Here is a 16,644-nt window from a genome sequence, read left to right as displayed (position 1 = left end):
GATATTAAATTTAATAGCTAAATTTTTTATTTTTTATTTGTTTCGTACATTATTAAAATTGTGATGAATTGTTTATTCAAAATTTTAATAATATTATCCAAAAATAAGTTTATTTTTTTTTCTAATCCAAATGTTAGATAACATAATTTAACACATTATAAAAAAAGTAATACTACATTAATTTATTTTTATTTAATTAATTAAATATATGAGATTATAATAGAGACTAAAATTTCTCCTTTCTATTATAAAAATACATTTTAGTTTATTTTTGTTGTTTATGACACAAAAGATTGTATAATTTTTTTTATAACAACTAGATCTAAATAAGAATCTGAGGGAATTCCTCATTAGAAATCCTCTTTTATTGAGGCGGCTTTATTCCCATGTAGTTTGTTTGATATCCTAAAAATGTTCGTGTTTCGAAATTATTTGATTTTTTAATTTATTTGTGGGCAATAAATATATTAATTATAATCACAAATTATGCTATTTTAAATTAAATAACTTAATCTCATTTATTGTTATAAATCCTAATTGAATAAGTCATTATTACTTTTGATTTGGAATTAAATGAGAATAAAACCGGATATTATCTTTTGTTTCTTAGATAATTATCTTTTTGGATTTTAGATATATTATCTTTTGGGTTTTAGATACTATTTTATTTGGGCTTAAGGGTTTAATGGGTGTCATGCTCAAATATAAATAGGCATTCAGGAAAGGTTTCCAATATACCAAAGCCGCCTTTATTTCTCTTTCCTCATCAAAAGAGTTACAGTTCAGTCACCTAGGAATAAGAACCACAAGATCCAAACTCTTCCAACAATTTCTGACTCTTATGAATAAAGGTACACTTTCGCATTATATTATATTTTTGGTGATTCAATATGGATGATTTGGGTTATTGAAATTAATTTATTCCAAAAGTTCGAATAATTCCTATTTAACATTAATATTTTCATTCGAAAAAGAAAATAGCATAATACATTAAATAATATAATTATTAGCTCATAATTATATTTTAATTAACTTTTTTGTGCTCAATTAAAATTATAAAATATTAATTAATTTATTATTCGTTGTATTTAAATTATTTGAATTAAGTAAAAAACTTATATAATTTTTTATTTTACTATATGAATATTACTTTAGGTCTTATTTAAATTTTATGATTTTATTAATTTTCCTTTTTTTACTTTAATTGTTAATAATTCACATCAATTCATGAAAATGTTTATGGAACAACTTTTATTATCTAATTTGAATAAAAAAATATTACATCAATGGACATAAAATTTATCTATCATCTTAGTTTAACTTTTTTGTTGCATAATTAATTTGTTTGGATATTATTGAATTATTATAATTTTTTTCGAATTATAAAAATCACATTAATACGGTTTGATATCATTTTTAAAAAATGTTTTTTAATTTTTTAAAAAATTATTGAAGAACTTTCGAAAAAGTAAAAAAAATATGATTTTTTTCGATTTCAAAAGATATTTTACTACTTTTATTTATTAAAAAATTAATTAAATTATTTATCTAAACACAAAATTATTTATTTATAAACTGATTTTAATTTAAATTCTTATATTTTAATTTTTTTTTAAATTTAATTAAGTTGTTTTTCGAAAATTGGCCTAAACAAATTGGATCTGATGAGGGAGACACAAAAAAAACTTGGATCTTATGGCAACACTAATGTTTTGGTATGACTTTTGCAAAGTGTATCCTATTTATTTCGTACCCGCCAAACACCAAAGGTTTTTGCGCCCATTTCTTTTCCCTTAATCACTTTTTTCAATTCTCGCTCATTGGTTTCCTGCTGCCTCTTCAACCGTAGACTTTACTTCCCACAGGCCACAATCCATCATCTCCTTCCTTCTCTCTCCAACCCGACGCACATTATCTTCAATTTTTTCTTCTTTCTCTCCCCCTCTAGCTCTCCTTGCTCGCTCCTATCTCTCTTATTTAAAATAAGTAAGCAGAGGAAGTGAAGGTTTTGAAAATTACAGCTGAATGCTTAGTGGGATCCAGCTTATTTGAGATAGGAGCAGGCACCAATGTCCATGGAGTATAACAGAGCAAATGATGGTATAGCAATGAACTTCGGAATGATAGGGGTGGCAACACTATCCGAACCTGTAGGTATCCACTCCGCCACTATCCGCTCGGGGCGGATAATTACCCACCCCCGCACCGGGACGAATTTTAACGGGGCGGGTTCTTGGGCGGGACGGGGCGGGGTCGGGTTTAGGTTAAACCCGTTCCTACCCGCCCCGGTATATATAATATATATGTAAATATATATATTTTTAATATATAATATATGTAACATATATAAAATAATTAGTAAAATAATTAATAATATTATATCATATATAAATTTTTACTTTAATTTATATTATATATGTAAATGGTGGTTATATAATTTTTAAAATTTAATTTTATTTGTTAGATTTAATAATTATAGGGGCGGGTAGGGGCGCGGCGGGTACCCGCAGGGGCGGATTAGGGTTTAACATTTTACAACCCGCGGGTAGGACGGGACGGGTTTGATGCGGGTTTTTTGTAGGGCAGGCAGGGTCGGGTAGAGCAAAAAACCGCTCCGTTGCCACCCCTACTCCTCCATCACACACCTACAATAATATAAATTTTCTATAATTGTCCTAAATAATATTGTTATAGATATTATTATAATATCTTAATGTACTTTAAATTAAATATCTATAACAATATATAAAGGGAATAGGAGAGTTTAATGTCTAATTTTCACTTTTCTATCTTAATTTTATTAATAAATAGTGTTTAATATAATTGTCGTCTTAAAATTTGGTGAAAAATGTAATTATTAGTTAATTTTCCTTTGTTCTTTGTACAGTTACTTTTTTATTCTACACATAACTTCTAGTCACGCTGTCTTTTTTTTTTTTTTTTATGGAGTACATGTAGTACTCTCTCACTATCTTTATTTCACTTGATTAAAAAAAATAATGATAAATACGTGTATGGAGAATGGTAAAAAATAATAAAAATGAAAATAAATTTTTTTTAAAAAATAATAAAACAAAAGATAATTTAACATATTGAATATAAAATAAAAAAAACAATTAAAATTATGTGAGAAAAAGAGTTCTTTAAATTTATATTTTTATATCTACTTCAAATTAAATAAGATTGAAAAAATAAATAAATTTATAAATATTTATAAATTATTATCTTAATTGTTACATATAAAAATAACATAATAATTTTAGTATCATACTTAAATTAATTTAAATTTTATTATTCTATACATTAAAAAAATAAATAACTTATAAAATGTTTATTTTTATGTTTATTGATTAATAATTTATTATTTATTAAAATTTTTATTTTCTATCTCAAATTTATAATTTAAAAATCATAAAAATTAATTTTCTAAAAATATTAGAAAAAATAACAATATAAAAATTACAATTTTGTTTTGAAATTAAATGAAATTTTAAAAAAATCTTAAAAAATTATTATTTAGAGACATAGAAGTTGACATATTAGATTTAGAGAAAGATTAAGAATTATTACAAATAAGTGTTAAGAATAGGAGATATATTTAACAATAATATAATATTTTTATATTCAATTGTATATGTTAATAGTAACTAAAATAGTAGTGTCCATATAATACTCTTTTAAGAAGATATAAAATATTTGATATTATTTTTTTATAATTATTGACAAATTTTATAATTTGATTAACAAAAAATCTGAATCGTTGATATCTTAAATTTTGTCTGAAAGCAATAAAATATGACTTAACAAGTAAGTCTGAAAAATAATAAGGATCTATATAATAGGTATGTATCTAGATATCTAAATCAAAGAAGAAAAAAAATTCCTTTAGCAAATTTGTAATACCTCAAAAGTTAACACCATGGTAGTTATAGATCAGAGTGATAAATAGAAATGAGAGTTGGAATAATGGTATGGTGATAATTAATTGTGATTGGGATGAATAGAAGAAGAAAAAATAAAATAAAACAAGGCAACATAATAATAATGATAAGAGAAACGAAAGTGTATAATATGATGAGATAATATAATCAAAATAAAAATTAATAATCTTAAAAAATAATAAAATTAAAGATAATTAAAGAGGTTCAAGATAAAATTGAAAAAATATATTTTTTTATCTATTAGAATTATGGATGGAAATAAAAAATATTTTAGATATAAATTTTTAAATTTACTTCTAATTAAATAGGATTGAAAAAATAAATAACTTTAATAACATTTATAAATAACTAATCTTTAAATAATATCAATAAATTTTTATATTAATTTTATTACACATAATAGCAAATTAACATTTTTTAATCTTATTTTTTAATTTAAATTTATTTTTTTAATATTTTACATGTTAAATAATTTAAGATATTTTATTTTTTTATAATTTATTTTTAATTATTATTAAATTTATAATTTTAAAATAAAAATATAAAATTAATTTCTTAAACTCAATAGAAAAGCGGCTCAACAGGCACGATAGTGCCTGGTGAGCCGCTAGTTGTTATTAACGAGAGAAGTTTATTATTTTTTAAAAAAATTTACACACAATAATTTTTGTATCAATATATCATGATTTATTTTAAAAATAATATTTATTCATCTAAGTCATAGAGTGTCATATTTAAATAATTTTTTTATCTTTTAACTATTTTATATTTTTAGATTCAAAACTTTGTATTTTTTTTTATTCAAGGTTTATTTTTATATTTTATTTTAATTTTGTTATTCAAAACTATTAATATGAATTTTAATTTTTAGGATAAATAAAAAGATGAGATTTTTTTATAAATTAAATTATTGAAAATTTACTTATTATAGAAGAAGTCAAAGTGTATTTCTTGATTATAAGAATACATATAATTCACTTTTGAATGTAATCAAAATAAATATAAATTTATTCAATTTTTTAAAATTTACATTAATTATTAAAATTATAATATAATGAATGTACTCCTATACAAATATAAAAACGATTTCATAACTATTTTTTTTGTTAATATATTAACGTGAGTTCATCTTTTTTAATTTTCTATTGACCCTTTGTTTTCTAAACTCTTTATTATTATGTGCACACTTACCAACCATTAATTAAAGTTTCAATTATACCTTTTTGGGATGCTACACGTGGGTTTTCAAGGTTGAAATGGATGGTGACGGTGTAATGAATGAGTGAGACAAGATATTTCATCTACTAAAATTCTAGTGAATTCGTTTCTTAAATCTGAAAGTATTTCATACACCATGAAGAGGAGAGTTTCAAATAATCACATGTCTGTTTGTGTAGAGGGTGAGTGTTACGTTGTATTTAGGGGACGGATATCCGGAATATACAACACTTGGGAGGCGGCAGAGACACACGTGAGCGGCTATCCGAAAAATCTATATCGCCGGTATTGGAGCTTTGAAGCGGGTTGGAGAGCATGGGTTGATTACATGCACGGACAATACAAGCGACCCATCTTCATCATGCCATAAATTCCACAGCAGACGCGGTGAGTGGTGGACCGCATCTTTGTGTTAACTCATCTTCGCATCAGGTGTAACTGGAGACACAGCCAACTTCCCCCAATGAAAGTGAAGACCACCTCCCGAATTCAGACGGTAAGTCCTTTTTATGATACGGTTGAAATTTTTCTATTTTAGACTATGAATAAAGAAGTTGGGTTTATTTTTGAGTAACCGATTGTTTATTGTGGTGTTGCATTAGCGCAGCAAGTGCCATTGCGCGACTTCAACATGCAGTCAGCAAGCTAGAGGGGCGTGTGTCTCAGCTAGAGGTAGAAAACAAGAAGCTTTTAATGCAGTTAACAGAGGCAATGGATCAGATGTCAAATTTGTTAAGGACGAAGACTCGCAGCAAGTAACAATTTTTCCTGAAAGTCGGTTGATTCTGATGTATGCTATGTTGGGCGATTCATAAGTAATTGACTAGTGAAAGCAATGCACATGGCCCCGCTATGTGTGAGTTCTTTTTGTTGGTCTCTAAAATGTAGTTGTGTTCGATTTTCTGTTATGTGTTTTACATCATCTGGATGTCATGTGTGTGCCACTGCGTTGTTGTATTGATGGAAATAGGTGTTGTTAAGTAGGAATGAATTGGATTTTCTTAACCTTGGTAACTTATTTGGTTCAATGATTCATTTTTGATTATCTATAACAATATATAATGGGAATATAGAGAGTTTGGTGTCCAATATTTTTTCTTATTTTATCCCTATTTTTATAATCTAAAACTACATCCTTAATCACGTACTCACGTTCTGTAAATTGCGCATTAACAGAATGATATAACTGCTTCACTTAAAAAAATTGCTCACACTCAATCGTAAGATTATAAAAATGACTCCACTTACACTATAGTTTAAACAAGGTAATTTTTTTAATTAAATGTACAAAGAATAATTGTTCTCTTTAAATTATTATCATACTATTTTAACATACTTTTGATGCTTATCTACAATATATAATGATAATTAGTGTCTAAATTTAAATTCCAATATTACTCTTAAAGAGAGGTTTATTATTAAAAAAAATTATTTTGTCAATTATGTTAAATAAAAAAATTTCTACCCATTTTTTTATAGTAATCTCATTAAGATATTCTTATTGGATGTAAATTATTGTTACAAATATTTTTATTAAGATATGTTTTACACTAATAATTTTTCTCTTCAAATTATTAACGTACTTTTCTAAATACTTAAGTACCTACACAATATATAATATCAAGTATCGTTCAAATTTAAGTTCCAATATTGTTATTAACGAGAGATGTTTATTATTTTTTAAAAAATTTACACACAATAATTTTTGTATCAATATATCATGATTTATTTTAAAAATAATATTTATTCATCTAAGTCATAGAGTGTCATATTTAAATAATTTTTTTATCTTTTAACTATTTTATATTTTTAGATTCAAAACTTTGTATTTTTTATATTCAAGGTTTATTTTTATATTTTATTTTAATTCTGTTATTCAAAATTATTAATATGAATTTTAATTTTTAGGATAAATAAAAAGATGAGATTTTTTTATAAATTAACTTATTGAAAAACTTACTTATTATAGAAGAAGTCAAGTGTATTTCTTGATTATAAGAATACATATAATTTACTTTTGAATGTAATCAAAATAAATATAAATTGATTCAATTTTTTAAAATTTATATTAATTATTAAATTATTATATAATGAATGTACTCCTATACAAATATAAAAACGATTTCATAAATATTTTTTTTTAGGAGAAAACATGACTTAGTAAGCATAAAGTCTAATTTAAACAACTATAGATAAGTAAAATAACTAACAAAAAATGAACATAAAATTTAATTTTTTTGTTATTTGGTATAAAAATAAATATAATAAAATAAATCATTATTCTCATACATAATGACATAAAATTTGACATTATCCCTTTATAGAACTATTTATTTTTTTAGTTTTTATTCTTATTTTTGTGCTTTATTTTAATTTTGTTAAACAAAAAAGTTCTAATATTATTTAACTTTAATTTTTAACTTTTACCACAAATAAAAATACATGACTTTGTGTGTATTAAATAATAAAAAAAAAAATACTCGGAACAGAAAAAGTTAAGTTTACTCTTTCATTATATTTATAAGAGTGTAAATTATTCGCACAAGTGTTACAAGACCTTTTTTTTTTTTACTTTATTTTTAAATTAGTATTCACTTCTGATTGTAATAATTATGAATTAATACATGATGATAACTAATTGCGATTGTAGAGAAGATAGAAGGAGGAGAAGAGAGAACAAGCCAATATAAGCATGGGGATGAGCCAATGATAAATATGTAGATAGATAATGGTAAGAAAAAAAATAATGAAAACAAAAATTAAAAATTTTAAAAGAATAATAAAACTAAAGATAATTTGAAATGTTGAATATAAAATTATTAGAAATAAAAGTTTTTTAGCCATTAAAATTATACGAAAAAAAAGAGTGATTTAAATATAAATTTTTATATCTACTCTAGATTAAATAAAATTAAGAAATAAATAAATTTATAAATATTTATAATTTTTTATCTTCATTGTTACACATAATAACAACTTAATGATTTAAGTATTATACCTAAATTAATTTAAATTTAATTATTCTATATATTAAAAAAATTAAATAACTTATAGATTTTTTTATTTTTTATTTAATTATTTTATACAAAATTTTTGAATGCTTGATATCTTAAATTTTTTTTTAAAATGATAAAATATGATTTAACAACTCTAAAGTTAATATTATGGATAGTTATAGATCAAGGCGATGAACAAAAATGAGAGCTACTATAATAATATGGTGGTAATTGATTGCGGTTGGAGTTAATAGAAAAAGAAAACAAGAAAAGGGAATAAAACAAGGTTAATAGTGACGAGACAATAATAATTATTAATATAATTTTAATTTTAACAAAATATGATATAAATAAGATCACGTTAATATTAAAATAAAAGAATACTTATAAAATAAATTTAAAAAATGAATAATATATTAACAAAAAAATTAAAATTAATTTTTTAAAAACAATAGAAAAACGGCTGAACAGGCACTAACATGCCTATTGAGCTGCTAATTTTGAATAATACCGATGCAACTAACGAATTGTTGTTTATAAAATTTTTGTGCCCAGATCAACCAGCATCCTCCATTGTAATTTTAGGCAAATTCAGATAAGAATTCCCATTTTAAATAAATTAGTGACATAATTTTTGCTATAATTATTTTATATATTAAAAAACTAATATTTAAATACAAAATAAATTTCGAATTCAAATAACAGTGCAAATGATTACAAGCTCTATTCAAATCAAACACATAGCAGTGAAAAAAAAAATATAAAAAATTAATTTTTTACAACCTAGTTATATTTATCTTTGCCGTCAACGTCTTCTTATAGTAGAGTAGGGCCTATGTACTGCTCTCTCTTAACCATCAAGTTTTTGGGCGGTTGAGTCTCCTCTAACCATGTCATTTCAGATGCTTTATCTACCTCAACACCTTTTATTTAAAAATTAACACATTAGGATTTGGCTTTTTCTGTTAGGCTTATTATTATTAGGACAAGAAGGAGGAAGAGAAGTACTTGGAAGATCTTTGATAGGAGGAGACCTTCGGAAATGGGAGCAGTGTCTTCCATTTTCTGTTGAATATGGTGGGGAATGTTCAAAGTGCCGATGGTAAATTCCCGGTCAACTGATTTGATGACAGTACCCTTCAATGGTAATATTTCAGAAACAGATTTTAAGAAATAATTAAAATCAAGAAAAAATCATATCATTAAAGAGTATAAATGGAACAAAGGTCTTACAAGGTCTGCAAGTTGATCAGCTTCCCAAGTTCAGGTGGAACAACTCCAGAAAAATTGTTTGCTTCCAGCATCCTAATTAATGTTTTAAAACTACCATTTCAGTAAATATTGAAAAAGGCACACTATTGAATGAATACACTTAAAAGCTCAAAACATACAGGTATGTGAGAGTAGTAATATTTCCTAGATGCTTTGGAATTTCCCCTGACAAGCGATTCACAAGAGAGCTAAATCATGTTATATGAAATATGTAATCAAATATAAGAACAATATAATGACAAATTACGTTCATATTTTACGTTTTTGTATATGAATGTGCTACTGTCAATATCAATAGGCAAATCAATTGTTCATATTTTTCACAATTATATGAGGTTTTAAATTGAGTTAATACCAATTATCACATAAAAAAAATTAAAAGTAAAATCCTAGAGAAATACCATCGACTAGAAAAAATAATTAATAAACAGAGCCAAGTAGCACCTTCAATTCATCAACTGCAGCCCCAAACTTTGCCAGTGTGCTCACAGCACTGGCCCTAACAGTTGCAGTCTCAAGATGTACTCTGTTATAAATATAACAAATATATTTGCTGGGCTCTAATGTCTTCGGACCTTCAACTCCCAACAAGTGTAGTATCTAGGGTACAACAGAAAAATGACTGATGCCAAATGATAAAATTCCAAAACCAAATTGTAAAGAACAAAGCACAAAACAAGAGATAATACCTGTGTGGACAAATAAGTGAATTCACAATCTCCAATGAACTCACAAAGATGGAGCAACCACTTTCCTTAGCATCAGGGATATCTCAAATCAGAATCACAATTGAATCTACGATTGCTTTTTTGTAATCAAAACCACCTTCTTCTCTGAGAATGTTACTTAGGAAGTTCATCCTGAATAATAACATAATAGAACCTGGTAACTTAGACCACTTATCTAGAAAGATATTCATAAGAAAGATGTAACATCTGTGAAAAGAGACCAATAGAGTGACGCATATACTCACAGAGATCTATATGTTAAAGGGAACTTCAAGCACAATGATCTTATTGCTTCTACAACAACAATTTTGAATTCATCAGCAATATCAGACATGAAATTTGTAATCTGCTTCATAAGACGGTCTACACTTGATTCATTTCCTGTCTTTAAAAGAGTGGTAATAGCAAGTGTAGCAATGCTTCTGTTCTGGTCAGAAATTAAACTTTCCATGTCGATGTTGCAGTTAGTTACAGCCATTGGATGTGTCATTGCAACCTGCAAAGTTCAAAGCAATACTCATTAGGAATCAATGCTTAGAAATAATTCTGAGGCCAATATTTGATTCAAAATAAGCAAAGGTTAAATAAGCAAATACATTTCATTATTTAGGAATAATAGAAAATATATAGCATTAGTTATTTAGAAATAAAGAAAATTTGATCCACTAATAACCACCAAAATCATTAATGAAGATTTGCATATTTCCCCAAAGAACCTTATCTGTTTCAATTTGAGCTATTGGTTCATCAACAGCAACCCTGTCACCAGGCACTGTTCCCACCAAAACAGAACACATGGCGGTAAATTAACAAGAACTATTAAAAATAATTCGATCATGTCACCTATAATATAATACAAGAGGCAAGTTAGCATACTCTTTAAGAATTTGGCCAGGGTTCCATCAGCAATAGATTCAGCCAAAGGAGGGACCACAACATCAACATTATCTCCTTCATTACAAATATAAACAACATTAGATGTGGTAAAATAAGAGCATTCAAGGAGGGGGAAAATAAAAGCAAAAGCAAAAAACAAAACTGGATACTTAAAAGACAAAGCATTAAGACCTGCATTAAAAAACTCTTTCTTTCACAAAAAGGACCATGTTGGTCCTAGACATTAGATTCTCCCAAATTCCTTGAGATATGCCCAATTGACACAGTGCACAGAAACAAAACTACTCAGATGTTATATTAAGTAATGTACTTTAGGGTAAGAGAATAAGTGACTAATGAGTTCTTAAGAGTTGGGGGACTCTAGAATTGTTCCTAACCACTGCAATATAGTATTCACTAAATCAGTGCCATCATATCCCCCCCCCCCTTCTCTCTCTCTCTCTCTCTCAAAAGAATACTCCTCTTTACAGGTGCAGTTACCCACCACTAATAAAAGAAGCACAAACTATAGATGCAACTTAAATGAGAGAAACTGATAGTCACATAATCTCACCACTATTGATGAAAATGGACGCCTCCATGTTTGCATGGTAGCCTCTTGACAAAAAACCTCCCTACATAGCAACAAGTTAATCAGGACAGTTTCTATAACTATGAGAGGAAGGAAGCAGGGGAAAATAATCAAGTAGATGAACATTAAGATGTAAGACAAATACTTGAAATATGTTTTGGGAATAATAATCTGGCATGCATGAACAACATACAAGAAAGGGATGAATAAAACCAAGGAAAGCAAGGAAATTATTCCAGAGGCAGATTTACCATCACTCATAAGGAAAAATTAAGGCAATTTTGGTGTTGAAAAACAATGCCACACCTTCATCTTACAGAAATATTTTTTAATTGTCATTTTTTCCTGTTCTAAAAAAGTTTGTTCTGATAGGAAACAGAAAAGTTTCAAATTATTTTATTTTCATCCTAGCCTTTTCCCAAAAAGCATAAGAACGTTATTGATCTTCCAAAGGTTAATTGACTCGCCACCTTACATTTAGTCCCTGTAATAATCAAACCCTAAGTGCATGCCCAGTGTAGACTGCAGACTCATTTTTCTATTTCCAGCTTGACCTAATTTCCATCCACAAAATAGAATCTTAAAGCAATAATTAAAGCCTCTGAATAATAAATGAAGTCACTAACCTCAGGTTTTAAATTGACCCAGCAACCTGCAAAAGCAATAACATTGATGACACAAAATTTCAAATTTGAATAAATAATTTAAAATGACATCAGTTAAAGCATTTCCAAATATAAAATGCACCGAAACTTACCAAGTGTCATGTGAGAGAAGTTCCGGACATTCCCATAATGTCCTGAATAAAATGAAACCTGTTCAACAAAATTAAAAATAATAGTAAGAACCATCCAAGGATATAACTAATGAGCAAACAAACAATTAAGGCTCCAGGTAATAATGATTGCCCGAAAACAAAAAATCCACATTCTGTGAAGGTAAAAATTGCATAAAGAACACACCTTATCAATAAAAGGTAAATCACTCTACAATTATAGATTAGATGTTCAAAGAAATTTGTTTTGGGTAAAACTGTAAAAGTATAATTCAATCAATATAAGGGCAGATAGTAAAACATAACATTAATAATAAGACGTCCTACAAACTGAAGACGATTGATCAAAGAAATCAACACTTTGTAGTCTTTTAGTAAAATTCATGCTGGACAAAAATCATGCAGCTCAACTCAACAATAAAGGTATAAATCCACATGGAAATAGCAGACTTAACTGACTTTAATTCAGTAAGAACAAGTTTTCACCACACCTCATCAATATTGGACAACCATCTGTATATGCAATCATATTTTGGAAAAAATTCAGAGAACACAGAAGAGAACCAATTTTACAGAGAAGCAACTTAGCAACTATGATCTAATTCACAGTTCAAACTGTCCAAGAACCACAGAACAACACATGTACACAATTCTCAATATGAGGGACAAATTACCTCCTTTTCAACAATGGAGGAAATTCTGGCAGGAGCTGAGGAGCCAGAGCGGAATTTCCGTGCTGACTGGCTTAAAAGCTGAAGAAAAAAAATCACATCAGGTTTCACTTAAAATATCAACAGATCAACTACCTTCACATTTCACTCCATGTCTCCATTGAATTTGAAATTTCATTATAAGAGATTAGTAAGAGAAAAACTCACCATGGGATATGGGCTGCTAGAAGCAACGCTCCGCCTTATGACACCGAACATGATTCCGCGGCAACTTTAAAACCTAATTTCATACGCGCAAAAGGAAAAAAAAAAAGCCAACAATTTCAACAAACAAACTACAATATTCACTGGAATTTGTCCTTTAAGCTAAGAAAACAGAGCATTGAAGAAAAAATAACCAAGTAAAATTCAATAACAAAATATCAGATCTCATATACTTGTTATAAAAGCAACAACGACATGAGGTCCCCCCCCCCCCAAAAAAAATTGCTAGCCATCTCTGTTTCAAGTTTTCTCTGTGCCTCATTAGCTGCTTCAAGATCTGACTTAAGAAGACTATTGTACCGCTGCAGATTCATATTGTACTCATCTAATCCTTTGTACATGTCATGATATAAATTTGCTTGCAAAACTCAACAGTTTCAAAAAATAAAAAATAAATAACAACGAGGGAATCACCAGGAATCAAATAACTGACTAGCAGTATTAAATCAATTGAGGAATAACCCAAGAGAGAAATATTTTTGCCTGACAGACCAGTTTATCAATGACTATCTTTTCTAGAATATAGCACAGTATTACCCCATTCGCTCGGCAGCTGATTTCTTGTCCTGAATCCGCTCAAGCTTAGCTGATTTCTCTTTACAAACTTTCTCAGCCGCATTCCTTGCTTCCTTTTCTTCTCTAACGATTATCTGCTTCCTGGTTTCAAATCCAAGAAAACTTAGGCCATTAAGCAAGAGGGGAAAAAAAATAGACTCTTCAGTTGGGATATTCAACTAGGCATTCTTACCAACTTATCTGATTCTTCCTTTGCAATTCTCTCTTCTAAATCAGAGATTCTCTTGTTCAATTCCTCTATCATATTCTTCAACGCAATCTCTGAGAAAAACATGAGTATTTAATGAATAAATGGTTGGTCTAGTGGTATCAATTTCTTATAACATGTCAAAGGAAATGTAAGTTCTATGTAGCCTTTTAGAAACAGCAGCCAACGCAACAAGGTAGAAAAATTGAAGCTTTCTTCAACATCAAATTGTTAGGAATTTGAAATCATTAGACAGTTACACTAAAGAAAGACATCCCTATCGTCCGCACAGAGAGTACCAGCCATCGCAAATCACAATCTTTTAAAATTAAAAACAATCCAACCGTGTCAATCTCAGTAATCGTGGAATTGGACACGAATTTCATTTAGTGTTGGAACTGTATAGAAATACACACAAACCAATTAAATTAAACTTCAACACTCTTTTGTTATCTGGTTTGATTACAGAGTATAATAAATAGGGTTTACCTGATCTCAAAACCAGCAATGAAGCATCAATGGAAGGGCCCCTGGACGAGGAAGGGAGCGGCGCCAGAGAGAGAGGCAGCGAAGGGGTTAGGGGATAGCAGCGACGGAAGGGAGCGGCAGCGGAGGGAGCATTCACGGAGGATTTGCGACGGCAAGTGACCGGAGGGAGTCACCGCCAGAGAGAGTCACTGCAGAAGGAGGGTTAGGGGTGCCGGCGGGGGCATTGCGAGCGCGGCGACATTCTTCGCGGAGTGCCGTGGTACTTCGTGCAGAGCTGGGCTTCTTCGGAGTACTGTCGTCGCCGGTGATTGGAGTGCTGGGATTCTTCGTGGGTGAGGCACAATGAATATTGAATAGAGGGTGAGTTCATTGAACGAGTTAGTGTGTGTTTGGATTGTGGTTGGTCAAACTGGAATTTGAATAAAAGTAATTTTATAGAATTGATTTTGGATAGAACTAAGTTTGTGTCAATATAATTTATGTTTGGCAATTTTTTACCAAAATTGATTTTGATAAAATAAATATTATTTGGATAATATTAGTTAAAATTACTTTTAGATAAATAATTACTTAAAAGGATATGACATTAAATTATAATATTATTTTTTTATACATGTTTAATTTTTTTATACTTTTTTTCTTATATGTTTTTTATATAGTATATTTTTAATATTCGTAGTACTCTTTTTTAGTACATTATAATTTTTAACTATTATTATTATATATGATTAATTTTTTTATTTAATTTATTTTACTTAATGGGATCAATAAATTCTATTATAAAAAGATAATAATAAATATAATACACAAAAATTATAACTATAAAAATATATAATGTCAAATAAAAAAATTAATAAAAAATATAAATAATAAATAATAAAAAAAGAACTCATATAGAGAAGAATAATAAGAATTCTATAAATAATACAATAACATGTATAAAGGATAAAATTGGTAAAAAAAATAAATATTAAAGGTATTGGCTAAAAGCACGTTAGTGCAACGGAGAAGCTAGAAATTATTGCTTCTTGTAAACGTGATTTTATGAACAAAATCACTTGTGCGTTTGTAGAGAAAAAATTTAGCCAAACAAAAAAGTGAAGTTTTCAAGAAGTTCTAACGTGTTTTTTTTCTTCGAACGTGGTTACCAAACACACCCTGGTTTGAAGAAGGAGTTCTCTGAAAGAACTTCATGTGTGTTTGGATTTTAGTTTGTAAACAAGAGTTTGTGTAAAATTGATCTTGCAAACTTGATTTTTATGTAAACAAGTGAAATAACCTGTGCCATGCACGTGATAAATCTGAAATTATAATTTTAAATTATTCTATTAAATTTAATTTGAATTGTAATAATTTAATTAATAAATAAATAATATGATGTACATTTTTTTTTTTTACCAAAGATAGGAGACTTGAACCCGCAACCTCTTAATTGAGTATGGGGAGACTATGCCATTTGAGCTATTACTCATTGGCATTTGGAAAGATAGGAGACTCGAACCCGCAACCTCTTAATTGAGTATGAGGAGTCTATGCCATTTGAGCTATTACTCATTGGCAAATAATATGATGTACATTGTTCGTGTTTTTTTTTAAATATAGTATTAAATGTATTAACTCGAATGTAGCTATTAAATGTATAAAAAATTATGTTTGAATTATGAATTCTCTAAATGAAATTATCCCGTTTAAAATATTTAAATTATGATTTCAATCATAAATTATAATTATGATTTAAAAAAAATTTTGATATAATATTACATTTCTTTCTTCATTTTACTATTAATATGTTGATATTGCAAGTTTAAATTACAGTATTTTACTTAATCTTGACTGAAAAAGAAAATAGTTACGTGTTTCTATCATTTAATTTATTTAATACACAATGTGCTAACACTAACGATATTTTTAAAAAAAATATATTGATAAAAATAGATATAATATAATTACAAATATAACATAAATAAATAAAATATATAAATAAATGCGAAACCAATATGTTTACCAATGTCTTTGTTAAATTTTATAAATTAGAAAATAAATTATGTATTTGGTTGCT

At 27.7% G+C, this 16,644-nt stretch overlaps 1 protein-coding gene across 2 annotated transcripts; it reads right to left on the bottom strand.

Moving 5' to 3' along the window:
• Nucleotides 1–8,786: 8,786 nt before the first annotated feature.
• On the bottom strand, nucleotides 8,787–14,987 carry LOC112765869 (dihydrolipoyllysine-residue succinyltransferase component of 2-oxoglutarate dehydrogenase complex 2, mitochondrial). 2 transcript variants are annotated; one of them, XM_025811729.3, is made up of 17 exons: nucleotides 14,586–14,987; nucleotides 14,082–14,170; nucleotides 13,871–13,990; nucleotides 13,277–13,349; nucleotides 13,073–13,150; nucleotides 12,381–12,438; nucleotides 12,250–12,275; nucleotides 11,606–11,666; nucleotides 11,032–11,106; nucleotides 10,872–10,927; nucleotides 10,401–10,651; nucleotides 10,117–10,287; nucleotides 9,872–10,027; nucleotides 9,547–9,592; nucleotides 9,389–9,460; nucleotides 9,164–9,292; nucleotides 8,787–9,078 (listed from the first exon to the last, which is right to left on the bottom strand). In XM_025811729.3, the coding sequence occupies exons 4-12, from the start codon at nucleotides 13,325–13,327 to the stop codon at nucleotides 10,200–10,202; spliced, it is 744 nt and encodes a 247-aa protein (XP_025667514.1). In that variant the 5' UTR covers nucleotides 13,328–13,349; nucleotides 13,871–13,990; nucleotides 14,082–14,170; nucleotides 14,586–14,987; the 3' UTR covers nucleotides 8,787–9,078; nucleotides 9,164–9,292; nucleotides 9,389–9,460; nucleotides 9,547–9,592; nucleotides 9,872–10,027; nucleotides 10,117–10,199. The 2 variants fall into 2 exon arrangements, with proteins under 2 accessions (XP_025667514.1, XP_025667517.1); XM_025811732.3 differs by lacking the exon at nucleotides 9,547–9,592.
• Between the last annotated feature and the right edge of the window lie 1,657 nt (nucleotides 14,988–16,644).

Source organism: Arachis hypogaea, chromosome 17, assembly GCF_003086295.3.
Source record: "Arachis hypogaea cultivar Tifrunner chromosome 17, arahy.Tifrunner.gnm2.J5K5, whole genome shotgun sequence".
NCBI classification, from domain to species: Eukaryota; Viridiplantae; Streptophyta; class Magnoliopsida; order Fabales; family Fabaceae; genus Arachis; species Arachis hypogaea.
The sequence above is the reverse complement of the archived record's forward strand: the minus strand, read 5'-3'. Positions and strand labels throughout refer to the sequence as shown.